The sequence below is a fragment of the Biomphalaria glabrata genome, chromosome 11 (assembly GCF_947242115.1).
Source record: "Biomphalaria glabrata chromosome 11, xgBioGlab47.1, whole genome shotgun sequence".
NCBI classification, from domain to species: Eukaryota; Metazoa; Mollusca; class Gastropoda; family Planorbidae; genus Biomphalaria; species Biomphalaria glabrata.
Window position 1 is genome coordinate 37,180,513 of NC_074721.1, and position 19,741 is coordinate 37,200,253.

General features: G+C 35.2%; 1 protein-coding gene across 2 annotated transcripts; it reads left to right on the forward strand.

Moving 5' to 3' along the window:
• The first annotated feature begins 379 nt into the window (after positions 1-379).
• LOC129928995 (uncharacterized) lies at positions 380-17,528 on the forward strand. Of its 2 annotated transcripts, none has more exons than XR_008780443.1 (5): positions 380-515; positions 3,110-3,170; positions 8,804-8,975; positions 16,459-16,626; positions 17,362-17,528. XR_008780443.1 is itself a non-coding variant. In XM_056045632.1 (5 exons), exons 2-5 carry the CDS (start codon positions 3,122-3,124, stop codon positions 17,487-17,489), a joined length of 507 nt encoding a protein of 168 aa, XP_055901607.1. In that variant the 5' UTR covers positions 381-515; positions 3,110-3,121; the 3' UTR covers positions 17,490-17,526. The 2 variants fall into 2 exon arrangements, 1 of the variants encoding a protein (XP_055901607.1); XM_056045632.1 differs by having other exon boundaries at positions 381-515; positions 8,804-8,965; positions 17,362-17,526.
• Positions 17,529-19,741: the final 2,213 nt, after the last annotated feature.

Here is a 19,741-nt window from a genome sequence, read left to right on the forward strand (position 1 = left end):
TTTCACGCGCTAGTTTCAGGTCTTTGCTTTTTTTTTAGCCTCTATCGGATTATCTTAACTATCTTTTTTTTTGTGCATTTTTTTTCTCTCAGACACATTTAAATATATAGCATAATAATGTCAGTTTAATTAAAAAAGAGAACTGAAAAATGAAAAAGATATATAAGGAAAAAGGTACTTCCGGCCCAATTTATGATTCTATTTTTTTGTCAAAGAAACGAAACGCATTAGTGCAACAAAGCCCATTTAGAAGACAATTGCCAAACGAGGGACTATATACGCTTCTTCACTTATACTTTATAAACATCAAAATGTCTCTCTAAATCTTTAAAAAAAATCAATGTGCTTTAGCATAATGTATTTGACAAAACCTTGGCAATGTTATAGTAATAAATATTAAGCTTATACAAAGTTGACATTTGTTCTGATAAACCTCATAAGCCAATGACTACAGGTGATAATGAATACCACTATGTAATCGGTTTATTTTATGTCGATATGCAATCAACAAGTTGGTAAGCAAATAGTTATTATTCGCATACGTTTAAATTAAATTTTAGATTTTTCAATATTTACAAATAAATGTTTTTAATGTAATATTTATACTTATCCAATAATCTAATAAGAACGATTTTTATAAATACATATATACTAGCCATATATTACCCGCGGTCAGCGGGATTAATTTGCGTATCACTGATATAGTCATTGAGGGTGTTTCGGAAATAATTACGCCTAAACAAAATAATAATGTTATATAAAAGTAAAGCGAATGCGTGAGTGTAAAAAGAGTATGAATGGAGCTATCAAAATAGCTAATCGACCTTAATCCATTTTTTTTAATTTGCTTGTAGGCCTACATATATTTAGACCAAGATTTACAGTCTAGATAAAATTACGATAGATGTAGATCTACTATTTAAAGACTGAATTCAATGGCTCCAGAAGCTTATTAATTATTGTGTGTATATTAAATATCCCAAATAGCCTCATTTAGCCTGTCCAATCACAGTGTGTTTACATAGAGCATGTTAGCTTCGTGCGACACATGAATGGGACAATTAAATGTATATCAGCATGGCTAAAGTCACATTTCGTAGCTATAGCGAACAAATTTTTGTCAAAAATTCTTTAGCAACAAAAATTTGAAGATTAGTTTGAATAAAATATGAAATGAATGGACTATATTTAGCATGGGCGTAGCCAGGATTTTTTTTCCGGGGAAGGAGGGGTTTGGAGGGAATTTTTTCTTCCTTTCTCCCCGAAAAAAAATCTTAGTGCGTGTGTGTGTTTAATTAATCTTTATTACATTCTGACTCTTCATTCTTTGGAAGACAATTATTGTACCTTAGAATAGGTTCTTCCTGGAGATAGTGGAAAATGTGTAGATTTCCCGCCGATGCCAGCAAGAGGGTCTGAGTTAGAGAGGCACTTACTTAATGTTAGAATACTAACGCAATATTTTAAATCTCTTAGGAAATAATGCACCATTTGCTACAACGTGCATGTTGTGCCCTATAACCTAGTGCTCTATAACCTAGTACTCTATAACCTAGTACTCTATAACCTAGTGCTCTATAACCTAGTACTCTATAACCTAGTACTCTATAACCTAGTACTCTATAACCTAGTGCTCTATAACCTAGTGCTCTATAACCTAGTACTCTATAACCTAGTGCTCTATAACCTAGTGCTCTATAACCTAGTGCTCTATAACCTAGTGCTCTATAACCTAGTACTCTATAACCGAGTGCTCTATAACCTAGTACTCTATAACCTAGTGCTCTATAACCTAGTACTCTATAACCTAGTACTCTATAACCTAGTACTCTATAACCTAGTGCTCTATAACCTAGTGCTCTATAACCTAGTACTCTATAACCTAGTACTCTATAACCTAGTGCTCTATAACCTAGTACTCTATAGCCTAGTACTCTATAACCTAGTGCTCTATAACCTAGTGCTCTATAACCTAGTACTCTATAACCTAGTGCTCTATAACCTAGTGCTCTATAACCTAGTGCTCTATAACCAAGTGCTCTATAACCTTGTACTCTATAACCTTGTACTCTATAACCTAGTGCTCTATAACCTAGTGCTCTATAACCTAGTGCTCTATAACCTTGTACTCTATAACCTAGTGCTCTATAACCTAGTGCTCTATAACCTTGTACTCTATAACCTAGTGCTCTATAACCTAGTGCTCTATAACCTAGTGCTCTAATACCTTGTACTCTATAACCTAGTGCTCTATAACCTAGTGCTCTATAACCTAGTGATCTTGCTTGTCGGGATGTTTCGTACTTAAATCTTTACCGGATATACTAACTGCAATATTGAATGTCTGAAGGTAACTATTTGAGAAGTTTCACTTCAAAGGCTTTCTTCCAAGCCAGTAGGATTAATAGGCAAATAATTTTACGCAAAAAAAAAGGCAATGTAAAACGACACGACGTGAGCTGAGGTTTTTCTAGACTGTGGGGAGACAGACTTTCTATTCTAATCGCCTCGTTATGTGGAACTAAAGGTACACAAAAGGAACTCTCCAGATTGGAAGTCTTTATCCCATCACTCATTCTCTTCATTGCAAAAAATGTTTCTCAAAGGAGCTCAAGTAAGAACTTCGCTGGCTTTCAGTCACTGGTGTTCAATAATTCAGGCAACCCATTTCATTTTTTTATGACAAAAGAAGAAAACAATCCTAGCATAAAAATTGTTTTTTTTTAAAGGGCCTTTGTTATGTCTTCCAATTAAATGGATTTCACAGTATAGTGGTTTCAAATTTCAACATTGCTATATTGAGAGAAAGCTTGAAAAATCCTAGTATAAGAATTGTTTTTTTTTTTAAAAAGGGCCTTTGTTATGTATTCCGATTAAATGGATTTCACAGAATATTGGTTTCAAATTTAAACATTGCTATATTGAGAGAAAGCTTGAACAATCCTAGCATAAGAATTTTTTTAAAGGGCCTTTATTATGTATTCCAATTAAATGGATTTCACAGTATATTGGCTTCAAATTTCAACATTGCTATATTGAGAGAAAGCTTAAGCCTAAAACTAAATTGGTTTTTTTTTATCAATATTTTAATTTGATTTTTATTTTACAGAAATTCTACATCATGACCTATACCACCTTAACGCTAACATTCTTTGTTCTAATAGCGTTATGTAAGTTATAAATTGATTAAAATTTCACTTTAATCTTATCCTATCTTGCCATCTCTGATGATGTAAAGGTCATCTGTTTCAATAGCAGATTGTGAACGATGGTTTCATGTAGCCAGTGAAACGACCAACAGAATTTATGTTACCCAACTTAAAATAGGTTCCCGTAAAAAGTTTGCTGGATACAAGGACTTCCTTAAAATCCTAATATTCAAAATCCCAGTCTTCAAAGAGAACCCTCAACCACCACGCCCACTTCCATTAATATGGTGACTTAATTTACCTTTCACCTTTACCTGTCCCTCAGTTTATTGGACCGTTGGGGCACTATGCAAATACTCGTAGACAGTCTTTCTCAATTTTTCTCTGTTAACTGGTAACTTATTATTCTAAAACTCTCCAAGCGCGTCTGGGAAAATGGTAAATTGACCACAGCCACCAAAATCCTAGTCTACAACGCCTGTGTTGTGAGCACTCTCCTTTATGGCAGTGAAAGCTGGTCAACATACATGTACCAAGAGCACAGATTGAATAGTTTCCACTTGCGCTGCCTGAGACGCATAATGGGCATCTCTTGGAGGGACCATGTCTCCAATCAGGAAGTTTTGAGATTGGCCAATATGAACAGCATGTATGCTCTCCTGACACAAAGGAGATTACGCTGGCTCGGACATGTCACCCGCATGCCAGATGGTAGAATCCCGAAAGATATCTTATATGCTGAGCTTGTGGAAGGAGTCAGACCCAAGGGCCGCCCAAGACTAACATATAGAGATGTCTGCAAGCGAGACATGAGAGCCTCAGGCATCAGTGAAAGTATGTGGGAAAACATAGCCAAAGACCGGAGTGCATGGAGACAGACTGTGCGTGCTGGGACAACACTTGCTGAGAACAAAAGAATTGAAGCGGCTTTAATCAAGAGGGAAAAAAAGAAAGCTGCCCTGTCTGCTAGCCCTAAATCAGAGGCATACAAATGTACGAATTGTGGCAAAGTCTGCCGTTCTAGAATTGGCTTGATTAGCCACACCAGATTCTGCCCCGTCTCAAGATTTAGCCAAAACCAGTGACTCACTTGGGCGCATCCATTGCCTTTCGAGACAAAAGGAGCCATATATTATTCTGATTAAACTTACAAACTTATTTGTAAAATACCGCTGACTGACTCAATCAAACATTGATGAAGAAATCTATTTTATTGTCTTACGAATTCGTCAAAAATTTCGTACACATGTTCCTTTTACCCCCCTAGACGCTTGTTAAAACCGGATCCGACGTAGGCCTATTCGCAACCTGACAACTGCTATTCGCGAAAAAACGCAAATTTTCCATCAAAACCTTTGTAATTTATTTTCTGTATTTCCCCATAAGGCCGCAGTCAACATATAAAGCTTACTAAAAAAAAAAGCACTAAAATTCTAATCGTTAATGTAAATTCTTCATTTCCTCTTAAGTCTAATTATTTTAAATATTATTTACATTATTTCCGCTTCCTTTGAGACGCAGTCTAAATAAAAAAAAAACAATCCTAATAGCTTTAACAAGATAGATCTAGAATCTGTTGTTGTTTTTTTGATAAAGAAAAGAGAGGGAGAGAAAGAGAGAGAGAGAGAGAGAGAGAGCAAGGAATGGCACTTTGTAACACTTGTTTAAAAAAGTATTCTATCTGCAAATTTCTGCATTAAAAAGATAAATCTAAATCCATTGTCATTTTTGCTACTTTAAAAAAAGTGAGATAAACTGTTACAATAAACAAAACCCTATTGATATTTCTTTTTTCTTTTTTTTTTTTTTGATAAACGAAATACCAAAATAAATGTTAAAATGGGAACGGTAATGTGGCAGTTCATTGAGGCCTTCGGAAAATGCATTTACTTCTCTGGGTTTGAAACTGGTGGTCTGAAGCAATGTAAATTCTATCTTAGACAGTACCTATTGTGCTGGCTAAGGATTAAAGGTTAAAAAAAAAAAGTAAAAATAATAAATGGAGCAACTCAATAGCTTATGGTTATACAACTAAAATTAGTTCATATGCACAAACGTTTACAACCCTCCGAGGAACGAACTTCTGCTCGATATAGAAATCTGTTCTTCTGCAAATGATCCCTATGGGCGCCAACTGCTCAGAATATGTGCTCCTAATATGTGAAGGGTCCAACATGATTCTACTTCAGGATTGCGTTTTCCAACAACATTTATACACACGGGTCACGGAGGGGAGTTAAAACTTGATCTGAGTCTTGTGTCCGTGGAAATCGCTGCGCAATGTATAGAAGACGTGCTCGGGGATGTCATAAGCTATCACCTTCCACTGCTGGTCACTATTTTTCTCAGAAAAGCAAAAAAAAAAACACATTTCGGAAACGAAAGTGAATAAACTAGAAAACAAATTGGCGTGTCTTCCAGAGTGTATCGGATACGCTCCTGGGAGAAGTTGATATACACTTTAACATATAGCGTCTTTGTGAAAGCAATCTTGACGGCCGCTCGAAAAGTCATTCTGCGAGCCAATGGCAAGCTTAGGTACAGTTCATTTTGGTCAACCACGTTAGCGCGTCTCCTCTGACAGAGAAAAGCTGCCCGAATGAGACACGCCAGGCACAAAACGGCAGAAACGAGAATAGAATACAACTAACTCACTACGCTAGTGAGAGAGACTGTGGCTGAACCATCGCTGACCAAGTGCGAGCTTAGATCTAGCTGACCTGTTCAAGACGTTGAGGCTTCTTGACAATGTAACCGAGTGGGGCACCTCTACAAACTGAAAATGACCTTTAATAACAGATGGAAAAAGGGAGGAGGCATTAAACAACATTTTTTCTCTGGTGTCTCTAAAGCTTGCAATTAAAAGAACATGTCGACGGCTCTAGACAGCATCAGGATAGCAAAAGAAAAACGTGGTTTAGCCAACAGCGAGGCCGAAACCAATACTTTCACTACGCTTTTACTTTGACGGAAGTGGCCAATTCTTTAAGGAAAAGCAGTTAACACAACGCTCATGGGCTGGACAAAGTGAGCAATGAAATGCTGAAAAACATGGGCCCTATGGGGACCCCCCCCCCTTACACACACACACACAAACTATGCGAATTGCTCAATCGCAAATTACTGGTGGGAAGCGTTGTCGAGAGGCCAAGTGTGCTTGAACTTGGCTTGGCTTGGCTACCTAGAAGGGGGCTCGAGATTCGACACCCGACTCGGGCAGAGTTGTGTTTACTGAGCGTCTAAAGGCAGCACGGAAAACCAAACTCCTAGATACCCCCTCCCCCCAACCGGTCCACAAATGAGATTGGACCAAAAGCGCTCTGATCATGCTATAAGCATGAAAGTAGCGCTATATAAAAGATATAATAATAATAATCGAACTTAGACGCAATTCAAAAATGCCTTTTGAGAGTGGCCACGATATTCCAGTTGCTAATCAAGGAAAGGCAGCCCATCGCCCTAAAATCTTTCGACCGATATCCGGCGATATCTCTGTAATACGAGAGCGAGTATTACTGGAATGGCCTCCAAAAATGTGTTAGCAAAGCTTTCATTCCTACCTCGCTCTGTTGCCAAACGTTCGACCCAGGGGCCCAGGTGAGGAAGACGTGGGTAGGGCGATGTGTACATGTTGCCTTTGCCCATAAACGGAATCTCGAAGTTTAGGTGGGACCACGCACTTCGTCAAGCATAGAGCGAACAACTGTTAGCCTCTCGGCTAGGGCACCACCAATTTTTAATACTTCAACCGGAAGTCCATCGCAGCAAGGTGCTTTGTTGTTAGTTTATGAATTTCTGTTTCAACTTTCTCAATTAGCAGTGAGTCAGGTCGTAAGCTGCTCTCTCATAGTTTTCTTTGGAACATTTGCCAGCGATCGGAGGATATTAGCGGTGCTGTTGTCTGGCAAGTTGGACACTTTGGAGCGACTCATAGAAAGTATCAGCATGTCTCTGCATGTTTACGGACAGCTCAAGCCACCAATTATTATTTAATTCCCTGACCCTTGTCTGCAGAGTGTGACAAGAAGCTTTATAGAGAAATCTGGCTGCGTTGTCGATAGGGTTTTCAATTTTAACAAAGTACAGAGGTTTTGTCTGCACGAAATGTAAAAAAATATGTAAAGTGCGAAGTTCAAGCAGCCCCGATTTGTCAAGAGGTTCGAACAGTTCACTTTTTATTGCTAAAACTTTTTTATTTGAATGTTTACCAAATTACTACTATATTGCTACTGCGCATGCACCTTTTTTCTTTACTTCCGACACATACTATTTCCTTTTCCTTGTAAAGGCTAAGTTCATGGTGAGGTCAAACTTAGGAGGTGTGGAATTATTATTTTTTACTACCCGGTAGTGAAGGAAATGGGTAATGGGCTTATAGCTATTTTTAAGTCTGATTGCTCATCCGCTTAAAAAGACTATTTGAAGTTGTGGAGGGTAGGAAATGGTGCAATAGATGGTGTTCTTGCGCTGGAGTAAAAAGAAAATGACTTTATAGTGAAAATTAAATATTAAAACACGTTTTTAGATATATTTTCTTTGATCTGTTCGAACCTTCCATCAACCCGATCTAGCTTACTAACTGGGGAAAAATCCTCTCGTGGAAAAGTACGCTTGGCGTTACTTACTCTACACCTCTTTGATTTCGTATTTAATTTTAACTAAGCCTAGTGATACATTAAATCTAATCTATTTTCATAGAAAAAAGGACGAGAAATTCAGAGATACCATCAGTTTTTTCATAGGTCAGACCGTTACGGTGCTATAAAAATCCAAACTTGAAAATTGCTGCCAGCGGACTTAATGCGCTCGAACTTCGCACTTTACTCTAGGTTGCAACTAGCTTTGCGTAGTCATGTAAAACACTGCTTTTATCCTTACTCTTCGGAATCGAAGACATTGCTATTCATTCATTCACAGTAAACAAAGAATAAAGGTAAAATTTTAAAGTTTTAATTCAGATCAAATTATATAAAAAAAAAGCTAAAATAAACGTCACATCTGATCTGCTCCTAACAAACAGTTATTGCTTAGTAGTAGATTATGAAATAATCCCTGGACTATCTGACGATAATATAGTTAAAATACAGTCAAATAAAAGCAGTAACCAAAATAAAATCAATAAGGAAAATGTATAGGAATGTCAGGACTGAGTTCTGGTCAGCCTGGGTCTCCTGTTTACTGTAGAGGAGAAGGGGGGCAATCCAGGTTGTTGGTTTCAAAACTGTTATTGTTTTGGGTTGTGTTTTATTTGGTGAGATGTTTTGAAAAACATAATGTAACTCATGATAAGGGGTGTTTTTTGTTCCTAGTGCAGGACGGTTGGTTTTTTGGATATATAGTCTAAGGGTAGAGACTCTAACTATTTTTGCTGTATGAGAGTGAAAATAATGGAATTAAAGATGTTTATATGTCGGTAAAGTGGCATTCTGAATCTTATTTTATCGTTGTATGTGTCATTATGATATTATCCAGGACTTGGGTACATTTAGCATGAAAATGAGTCTTTGACAAGGAATTTCTTTTAATAAGCCCTACTTTCTTTGATTCATTAATAGTTCCATCAATATGGAAATTCCACAACAGCTTTTTATAAATTGATTATAAGGCCTCGGTATTTACCTAAAACTTACTGATCCCTATTTGTATTATTTCAGACTGGAACGTTGACTCGATAGAAAAACGGCAAATGACACGATTGGAGACCAAATGCAAACAAAATAAAAATTATACTTATCTACGTTACAGAAATGCGGAAAAGTGCATGATTTGGATGGGAAAAGATTTGTTGTATTTGGATGCTGTAAAATCTTGTCAAGGTTTTTTTCTGTAAATCTAATATAGTATTTTTTTCTACAAAATTTTCTATACACTATTATCTATAATATGAAGTAGGAATTAAGACGTATGTATGTATGTATGTATTTATAAAAGTATGAATGTATGTTTGTAAATATATATATATATATATATATATATATATATATATATATATATATATATATATATATATATATATATATATATATATATATATATATATATGCATATATGTATATATGTGTGTACCTATGTATGTATGCATGTATATTTGTATTATGTATGTATGCATGTATGTATGTATGTATGTCCCCGCATAGAAATCAAGACCGTTTCACCAATCTTGATAAAACTTGTTAGAAATGTTCCTTGTGTACTAACTTACCGTGGTGTGTGTATTGTAGTCCTAAAACAAACTTAAGACCCTAAAAAAAAATTACCAACTCTATGAAAGTATAGTATCTTATAAATCTAGGCCATGTTTACATGCTGTGTCTAAATGATGAGACAAGACGTAGAGGTCACGCAAGCGCATAGGGAGAAAATCTCTAGATCTAAATTATCTCTCATTCAAGAAAACATAATTTTGTTATTTTGCACATGAACATACAAATAAGTGTCTATTCATTTCATTATTTAATGAAAATTAACCTTCAAATTTGAGTTTACAAAAAGGCGTATTATTAAACTAATAAACTACTTTCATAGCCTAATACAATTTATTTTCCAATGTGTTTTTTTTAAGGAATTAAGCCTACAGTTACCGATTCGGTTTCATTTTAAGTCTTCATTTCAATTTACTTTTTTCTTTCAGATTTACTTATGTGCACTTAGACCTCTTACAATATAGCTACACTACACCTAGGTCGACACAAGCTCACATCACAGTGTTTATAGTCTTTTACTATAATAGGCTCAAAGTTTTTTATTTATTGACTAGACTAATGTGTCATTCAAATTGTTTAGATTCTAGATCTAGAGCTACATAAAATTAAACTAACAATGTTATATAAACAATTACATTCACGCGTTCAATTTGATTATAAAATATATTTTATTTCTTTTTTGTCACCTACACGCCTGTAGTTTTCACCAAGGCTAAACACTTTCAGTTACTACATCAGCAGTGATACGCAAAATAGAGACCCGCGGGCCGCGGGTAACATATGGCTAGTATATATATATACAGGTTTTTTTGTGACAGTACGCACCGGTACGGCGTAGCTGCACCTTTTTGAAAAAAAATATTACTTTCCTTGCGTTTTAACGTATATTATTAATTTTTAGTAGTATAAGTTAGGCAATCAACTACTGAGTGTCGTAGTTATCTATGTAGTTCAGGGGTGGGCAAATTACGACCCGCGGGCCGGAGTGTTTTATGCGGCCCGCCGACACCTAAAGAAATCAGGTGTGCCCATACATAACACATATACAAATGTAAATACATTGAAACGAATAATTGTAAATATCTATACATCTAGAAACATTGAAACCTTTGATTCTTATCACTTATCATGAAGAGGCTAAAGAAACATTGTCTTTAAACGTCATTCTAAAAAGTTTAAAGTAAATAAATATATTATTCTTAATGGCAATATTTTGAAACATTCAGTCAAAGACAAACACAAGCCATTATTTATTTGTAAAATACTATGTTAAATGTGTTGGATCGCCTTGTACAAGATAGCAAGCGTAACAACAAATAGATCCCGTGCTTTTTAGTAAATAAAGCATTGAATAGCAAATATATTGCTGGGATTGATATCTCAACGATCTTTTTGGCACAGGGCCAGCCTTAGACATCCTTAGACATAGACAAACTGCTTAGGGCCCCTAATTGGTGGGGGTCTTGCATTACATACTTTTTGGTTCGTAAATAAATTTTAGAGAAGAAATAGCGAAACTTATCATTAATGTTATTGTTGAAGTAAAATAGGTTTTTAATAAATTGAATAATTGTACTTTTTCGCTGTTTTTTTTTAAATATTTAATTTGAGGCCAACAAATTCACTTTCCCAAGGGCCCCCAATTATCTAGCGGCCATGACTGGCAGTTCCGAGAAGTACTTGAAGACTTGGAACAAAACATTCCGATGTTTGGTTACACAGTAGTATCCGCTGGCCTAGAAGAATATGGAATCTCAAGGAAAAAATAGTTAGGCTCATTGAAGGACATTGACTGTGACTTGTTACTAATATTTCTAATGAAGAGTTAAAGACAGACTTCATGTTTATCATTGGAGACATTGCAATGTTTTGTTTTGCAAATGAAATGTATGTGCATCTTAAATCTTTTCAAACAAAGTTATTTCATTTCTCGAGCCAGCAAGTGAAATCAGGTTGAATCATTTTCCTTAGCTGAAAGCTGAAACTATTTCTAGTGAAATGGTTGAAAGTTCAAGACTAAATTGGATTCCTTGATTGTGGAATTTGAACGCAAATTTTAAGACGTCAAGAACTTGGAACTAGTTTTCAATACCATTTGCTCATCATATAATGCAGAAGCTGATTCAGCTCCAGAAGACATACCTCTAAAAAAATTATGACCTGAAAGAGAAATTCCAGTGAGTTCTTCTTCAGAAGTTTCATGAGTGCCAGAAACTGTATTCCCATACCGGTACTTAAGAAAACTTTGCTGCGAAGCTTTCACACTATTCGTAACCTAATTCATATGTGAACACGCTTTTTTTTTGTTTGTTTCAAAATTATCAAGTGTTAGAACAGGTCGATACTCACTGACAGCAGTCGCAAGAACAAAACAACTAGTTAACTAGTTCCCCAATTTTTTTAATGCAGCCCTCGGTAGAAAAAGGTTGCCCACCAATGATGTAGTTGTATAGTGGAATTACTTCCCTATTTAATAGCGGCGTATTCATCAACTCTTGATGACGCAAGTTTCAGTAATTTTGTTTTGTGTAGTAGCTGCTCTTCCTTTGTTGCTTCGCCATAATTTTTTGTGACGTAAATTGAAGATTTCGTCTGGTGCATTTCACACCATGTTGATAGACTGAAGCAAGCTATATTTCGGTCAGCTCTTGAATTTCTCCTTGGATCTGATATTGGATAGCCTTATCGTTGTCCTTGGCAGATATTCTTTAAGGATTATCTTGAACCCTGTTTAGGGTGAGTTTTATTATATATTGTATAGTTAATTTCTATTTGGATTCGATTGTATTCTTATTTTTTATAATTAGATTAGAAGATTAGAAGAAGCTGTTCTTTATCTTTCTATAGGGTCTCAGTCTCAGTTTTAGTGTCAAGTTTCAGTCTCAGGTTTCAGGAGTGAGATCTCAGTTTTAGGTTACAGGACTGAGGTTTTCATCTCGGGTTTTCCGTCTGAGGTTTTCGTCTCAAGTTTCGGGACTGAGGTTCGAGTCTGAGGTTCCAGATTGCGGATTGTTATATTCAGACCTGGTGGTGCGTTGTGAAGTTGTCAGTTATTGATGCTACTATGAACTTTTACTAGAGGATCGTCGGTGACAGTATCTTTAGCTGGAAGACAAATCTACTTGTATTGCCAGTTGTTGTCTTGAAAGATTGTCACTGTGTGGACAATATTACTGAACCTTATATGTTAAGGTGAATTATTCTTGTTTATTTTAAAATACTTAAGTATGTATTACTTTTACTATAAGTATTGCTTTTGAATACCATACAATATGTACTTATATTTCTATATCATTATTGTTGATCATATATCATTTTTCATTGTAGAAATATCATTATATTGAATTGATAATTTTATTTAAATCGTCATACACCTCGTTTATTAGTTTATGCATAAATGGGTGTGTATGGTGTGACTGTAGGGCTGAACTATGGGACAAAAATTAATAATAATTTATTCAAATTACTTTAATACCTAGATACGTAAATGCTTGATAATAATTCAGTAATCACACTCAAACAAAGATCCCGACTCTGAGTACCGGCACCTATTATTTTATACAAAACTTTTATACAAAAAAGCACTGTATATCTATCTATCTATCTATCTATCTATCTATCTATCTATCTATCTATCAATCTAATTATCTATCTATCTATCTATCTATTTATCTATCTATCTATCTATCTATCTATCTATCTATCTATCTATCTCTATCTATCTATCTATCTATCTATCTATCTATCTATCTATCTATCTATCTATCTATCTATCTATCTCTCTCTCTATATATATATATATCTATATATCTATATATATATATATATATATATATATATATATATATATATATATATATATATATATATATATATATCTGTATATATATATATATATATATATAAAATGGGCGTTGCTATTGACCCCCCCCCCTGAAATGAAATCCCCCCTGCAAGGGGGGTCGGAATTTAGTGACTGAATTTTTGCTTTTATTTTGTTTATTTTAGGTGAGATTTTAATAGTAAACCATCACTTGCTCCAGCACAGACAAGGGTTTTTTAAATTTAAAACCCCTCTACCAGGAAGTTTTGTGTTTAAACCCCCCTACCAGGGGGTTTTGAATTTTAAAACCGCTACCAGGGGTTTTGAATTTAGACCCCCTACCAGGGGTTTTCGCAGTTAAATCCCCTCTCTTCTATAAAGGAAAACAACAAAAAAAAGCAAAAGTCATGCCCAAATTCCAAGAGCACAGTTAAAGAAGATTTCGATTTTAAAACCCTCTACAAAATTTACGATAAACCCCCTCGTCAATATAAAAAAACAACAAATTACACACTCTAAACTCTATGAGCGTAGCTAAAAGGGGTTCTGAGTTTAAACCCCCCTTCAGAGGGGTTTGATGCTAAAAAATACCTCTTCAATATAAAAAAGAAAATTGCACACTAAAATTATTTGAGCGTAGCCAAACCAATTGAGGGTTTTTGGGTTTAAATTCCTCTACTAGAGATGACTTCTTTTTTTTTTAACGTTTTCAAATCCCTCCAGATGGTTTTGAGTTTAAAATCCCCCTACAGTTTTGAGGTGGAAAACATCTATCTTCAATATTAGTCTAAAGCAAACAACAGTTACCAAATTCTATAACCGTAGCTAAATGGGGTTTGAATTAAAAAAAACAATAACTCCAGAGATTTTTTAGTTTAAAACCCCCAACAGATGATTTTGACGATAAAACTTATCTTTTCGATATAAAATCTAATGCAAACTACAGTCACTTAATTCCAAAAGCGTATTCAAGAGAGGTTACACATTTGTACCAGTGCAGTGAATAGTCATGTGCCAAAATTGAAAAACACTAAATGTGGCTCAACAAAGCTAAGACAGATTTTAGAGTCAGTTATAGAGATCGGGTCTAAATAAAAGAAATCCTATGCCGAACTGGGAGTCGATTCTTTAGTAAGATTGTGACAGAACGCATGATGTTTGCGTGACATGTTCTCCGACAAAAAAAAATGCGTATAATAAGAGTTGCGATGATATCCTAGTACAACTTGGCGCCACACATTTGTAGAGGTACTCAGAGCAGGTGGGAAGAGGCTTCAGACATTAACAGTGACAGATTTTTGTGGAAAAAGCTTGACGAATGCACCGAATAACGTGGGAGGGTCTAAGTCAGTAAGAATAGCACATTAAGTTTTTGAAATAAAACTTTTTAATAGCAGGAAATGCACTGTAGATACCTTAGATTATGCATTTTCTTGGCTTTCAATACCAGAAATAGTGCTTGGCCGAGGGGCTCCGCCCCGCGCTGGGAAAGCTCTTAGCGCTCCCCCAAACCCCCTTGCAGGCAATCGCAAGGAGTCTACATTTTTTTCTACTAACTCCAGGAAGAACCTATTCTATGTCACAATAAGCGTCTTCCGCAAGAATGAAGGGTCAGAATTTAATAATTATTATGTACACACACATACATACATTATACATATAATTTTTTTTTCGCGTGAGGGTGGGGGGCAGGGGGGATAAGAAAAAAATCCCCCCCCCCGAAAAAAAATCCTGGCTACGCCCATGATATAAATATATATATATATATATATATATATATATATATATATATATATATATATATATATATATATATTATAAAGTAGAATGTGAGGGGTATGTATGTATGTATGTATGTATGTATGTATGTATGTTACTTATAGACATCAAAACCGCTTGACCAATCTTGATAAAACTAGGCAGGAATGTTCCTTGGGTACCAACTTAGACCTTAGTGAATGTATTGTAGCCCTAAAACAAATGTAAGACCCTCAAAAAAAAATAAAGTTGTCCGACTCTATTACAGCTATAGTATTTTATGGATCTAGGCCATGTCTACAATGTTGACATTAGAAAAGATAGAAAGGATTTAGACCTAGATCTAATTTTAAGAAATACACTTTGCGCAGATAGTTTTTTACTTTGACACATGAAAAGACAAAAGAAGATCCATTGATTTCATTATATAATAAAATTAACCTTCAATTTTGTGTTTCAAAAGCATTTTTTACATTAATTAGTTCCTTATATCTGTGATTACAGATTTCCTGACGAACATTCTTTCATTAGACAATTCCGTAATGAATCGCGTACTAAATATTAATTCGTTTAATTGTTTACTTTATAATCCCATCCCTAGATCTAAAACTCTAATTCAACTCTAAGATGATAAAACTTCTCTTCGAACAGATAGTTTTATACTTTAACACATACATATATTAATTAAAGTCCATTCATTTCATATTTTGATCAAATAAACATTCAAATTTGGTTTTCTAAAGCTACATTCGTTTACGAAAGCTGCGAAGCCGAGTTGAGATAGGCCTAGATCTATATTCATTCATGAATCGCGTACTAAAAATTATTTCGTTTAATTGTTCACTTTATAATCCCATTCATTTAACAAAGCTATCGCTCTTTTCGTTTTTAATAGATATGAATGTATCGACCTTGGGTAAACCATTTTCGCAAACCTAATTTTATTTTCGTAGCGAAAGAGAAATAACGTGAAAGGATCATTAGCTACGTTTAACATACATCTAAATCCTATCCACTAGATTATTCAAAAGCAAAAGTTTTAATTTTAAAAAAAATGGATTTAAGCCTATTAGCTATTTTTACATTGACACATTCGCTTTACTTATTACATTATTATTTCGTTTAATTGTTTACAAAACACTCTCAGTGACCATATCGACAGTAATGCGCAAATAAAGACCCGCGGGTCGCGGGTAACATATGTCTAGTATATATATATATATATATATATATTACTTATTACAGAACAGAATGCGCTATTGGGCACATTTAAGACACAGTATTTTGTTTACCAAAAAAAAAGCACTGTATATATATCTATATCTATATATATATATATAAATATATAAATATATCTATATCTATCTATCTATCTATCTATCTATCTATCTATCTATCTATCTATCTATCTATCTATCTATCTATCTATCTATCTATCTATCTATCTATCTATCTATCTATCTATCTATCTATCTATCTATCTATCTATCTATCTATCTATCTATATATATATATATTATTTCAGAACAGAGTGCGCTATTGGGCACATTTAAGACACAGTCTGAACTAACAATACTCCGGCAATTTGCTAAGGATACTTTTTTATGGGTTGGTCTTGATAAAATTAATAAACCTACATTCACCTGGATTGACGATGGAAAACAAGTAAAAAATCTTACGTTCTACTTTCCAGGTATTTTTTATGTGATACATATACACAAGTGGTCTTCACTTTAACCTTTTTTGCCCACCGCCCCTTTTGCATTTTTCTTTTAAAAAAAACAACACCAGCTTCCCTTCTTTAAAAATCTAAAGTCTTAAACTTAGTCTTGATTTTATACTACATCTAAATCTACACTAGTTGAAAAGTAGATCTATAAGTAGAATTATATTCAATATTGATTTTTGAAAAAGTCTTATTTAGACTATTAGACTAACAGGCCTTGATTGATTAGAAGTATATTATAATATTATCTCTAATCTATCAGAGCATGACATCTTTAAAATACACAGTCAGATAAAAGCAGTAGCCAATATAAAACCATAAAGAGAAATTTTGCTCTGCAACAATTGCAACCAAACAGAACTACACCAAGCTGCATTAAACTTTCAACAAACATTCTTATCAGAAAAAAAGACATTAACCAACCAGTTGATGACCGCTGGAATTTCATTAAAAACTATCTTAAAACATTATAGAAAATCATTTACCAAATAGGTGATATGCTAATGAAACAAAATAAAAAAAAATGCTGGTTAAATAAAAGAACTTGGTCAAAAAGCTTATAAAAATTCATTTCATATGTAATATTTTTATTTATCTTTTTCATAATTTGATATTAATAAATATTAGTGCAATGGGTGACAAATTTTATAACACTTATTTGTGCTAAAAGGTTTTATTGTATAAATATGATATTTTCAACAGGTATGTCAGCATCAACAGACATGACAGCAATATCGGACTGCATTACGTGCAGCTTGATGTCACACCGTTTCACCTTTTTTTTCCTAGAGTGTTTTATGGCTGCTCAATATATTTGTGAAAAACGCTAACATTAAAATTGATCCCAAGATTTTGAAAATTATAAATAGCATTTTCCTAACTTTAAAATTGGTGATATTTAATAATTAATAAAGTGTTGTTTTTTTGTTGTTGTTGTTGTTGTTTAATTTTCAGCATCATGTTGTCATTATCAATATCATTGTTGGTAAGCGCGTGTGGGAAAATACCAAATTGACTACGGCAACAAAAATTCTGGTCTACATTGCCTGCGTTCTGAGCTCACTTATTTATGGCAGTGAGAGCTGGGCAACTTACATGCGTCAAAAACACAGATAAAATAGCTTCCATCTCCTGGAGGGATCGTGAAATAACCAGAAAGTTTTGAAACGGGCCATTATGCACAGCATCTGAGCTCTCCTTCAACAGAGAAGACTACGCTGGCTCGGTCATGTCTCTCGCATGCTCGACGGGAGAATTCCTAAAGACATCCTACAAGCTGAGCTTGCAGAGGGAGTCAGACCCAAGGCCCAAGACAAACCTACAGAGATGTCTGCAAGCGAGACATGAAAGCCTCGGGCATCGACCAAAGTATGTGGGAGAAGATAGCCCAAGATCGGACAGCATGGAGACTCGTTCGTGATGCCCAGGGAGTGCCAGATTCTGCATGATAATCCCTCCACATTTTCCCCGCTTGCTTATTAAAACCTTGAGCCTTGCTTTTCATAATGTTGCCTAGTGATAGACCAATTTCAAGTTCCCTCCAAGCAATTGATGCGTGGCCAAGAGGCACCTGGTGACACAAACCTTAGTGACGCTACTGTATATAGGCCCAGAGTTGTTAATACAAGAAAAACATCTTGCGACTATAAGAGAAGTATTTGGACTCAAAAACTCATTTCATTTTTCCAATTATACTTCAAATGAATTCTTTAAATATTTGTGACAAGTTCGTGCCAGAAAATAAACATTTTAGGTATTCTCCATTTATATTTATTACTAATAATTGCATTTGACAAAATTGGGAAGTGGAGGACTTGATATAAGAAAGTAATATAAAGCACATATAACATATAAGTGACTTTTTTTTCACAAATTTTGCACTTTTTCTACTAAAATATGACCCCTACCATGGGCGTAGCCAGGAGGGGTTGAGGTTTCAACCCTCCCCCCCCTCCCCGAAATGAAAGATAATCCTTAAAGAATATTTACCAAGGACAACGATAAGGCTATACAATATCAGATCCAAGGAGAAATCACGAGCTAACCAAAATATAGGTTGCTTCAGTCTAGCAAAATGACGTAAATGCACCAGACGACAGTCTTCAATTTACGTCATAAAAATTTATGGCGAAGCAACAAGGGGAGAGCAGCTACTACACAAAACAAAACTACTGAAATTTGCGTCATCAAGAGTTGATAAAAGCGGCGCTATTAAATTGAGAAATAATTCCACTATACAACTACATAGATAACTGCGATAGTAAGGTTGTGACAGAGAGTTGCATGAGGTTTGCGGAACATGTTCTCCGACTAAATGAGTTAGGCATAATAAGAGTTGTGATGACATGAAGGCGATTACAAGGAAAGCACAAACAGGGACATCCTAGTACAACTTGGCGCCACACTTTCATGAAGGTCTGATGGCTTCAGACATTGTTAATGACATATTTTTGTGGAAACAGCTTGTCGCCCAATGCACAGAACGACGCGGGAGGGTCTCAGTCATTAAGAATAGCATATAAGGTTTTTGAAATAACACTTTTTAATATCAGGCTAATGCACTTTAGATACCTCAGAATATAAATTTCGTTGGCTTTCAATACCTGAAATAGTGCTTGGCGGCGGGGCTTCGCCTCGCGCTGGGGAGCTCACAGCGCTCCTCCAGATCCCCTTGCTGGCAACGGCGGGGAGTCTACAAAAATGTTTCCACTTACTTCAGGAACATTAAACGTCTTTCGAAAGAATGTAGGGTCAGAATGTAATAAAGATTAATTAAGTGTGTGTGTTTACACACACTCGCATATACTTATTTTGCGGGGAGGGGGGGGGGTTCCCCCACCCGAAAAAAATCCTGGCTACGCCCATGACCCCCCCCCACACGCACACATTTCCATAAAAAAAGGATTGCTTATAGCGAGACTCTTTACGTTCCAATTGTGCACGATGATCTTTCGAAATAATGTTTACAGTCTTATGGTGCTAGTGTATTGCTAACGAGTCTCATCACGTGACAATTGGTGCCCGACCTGTTCATATTCCTACATTATGGTTCTACCATCTATTCTTTCAACACGCATTCGCA

Bases quoted from the DNA above. Each gene is read 5' to 3' on its own strand.
- LOC129928995 (XM_056045632.1), top strand. From the start codon at position 3,122: ATGACCTATACCACCTTAACGCTAACATTCTTTGTTCTAATAGCGTTA. The intron at 8,966-16,458 runs GTTTTTTTCTGT...ATATTATTTCAG, and splicing joins TGCTGTAAAATCTTGTCAAG to AACAGAGTGCGCTATTGGGC. The intron at 16,627-17,361 runs GTATTTTTTATG...TATTTTCAACAG, and splicing joins TCTTACGTTCTACTTTCCAG to GTATGTCAGCATCAACAGAC.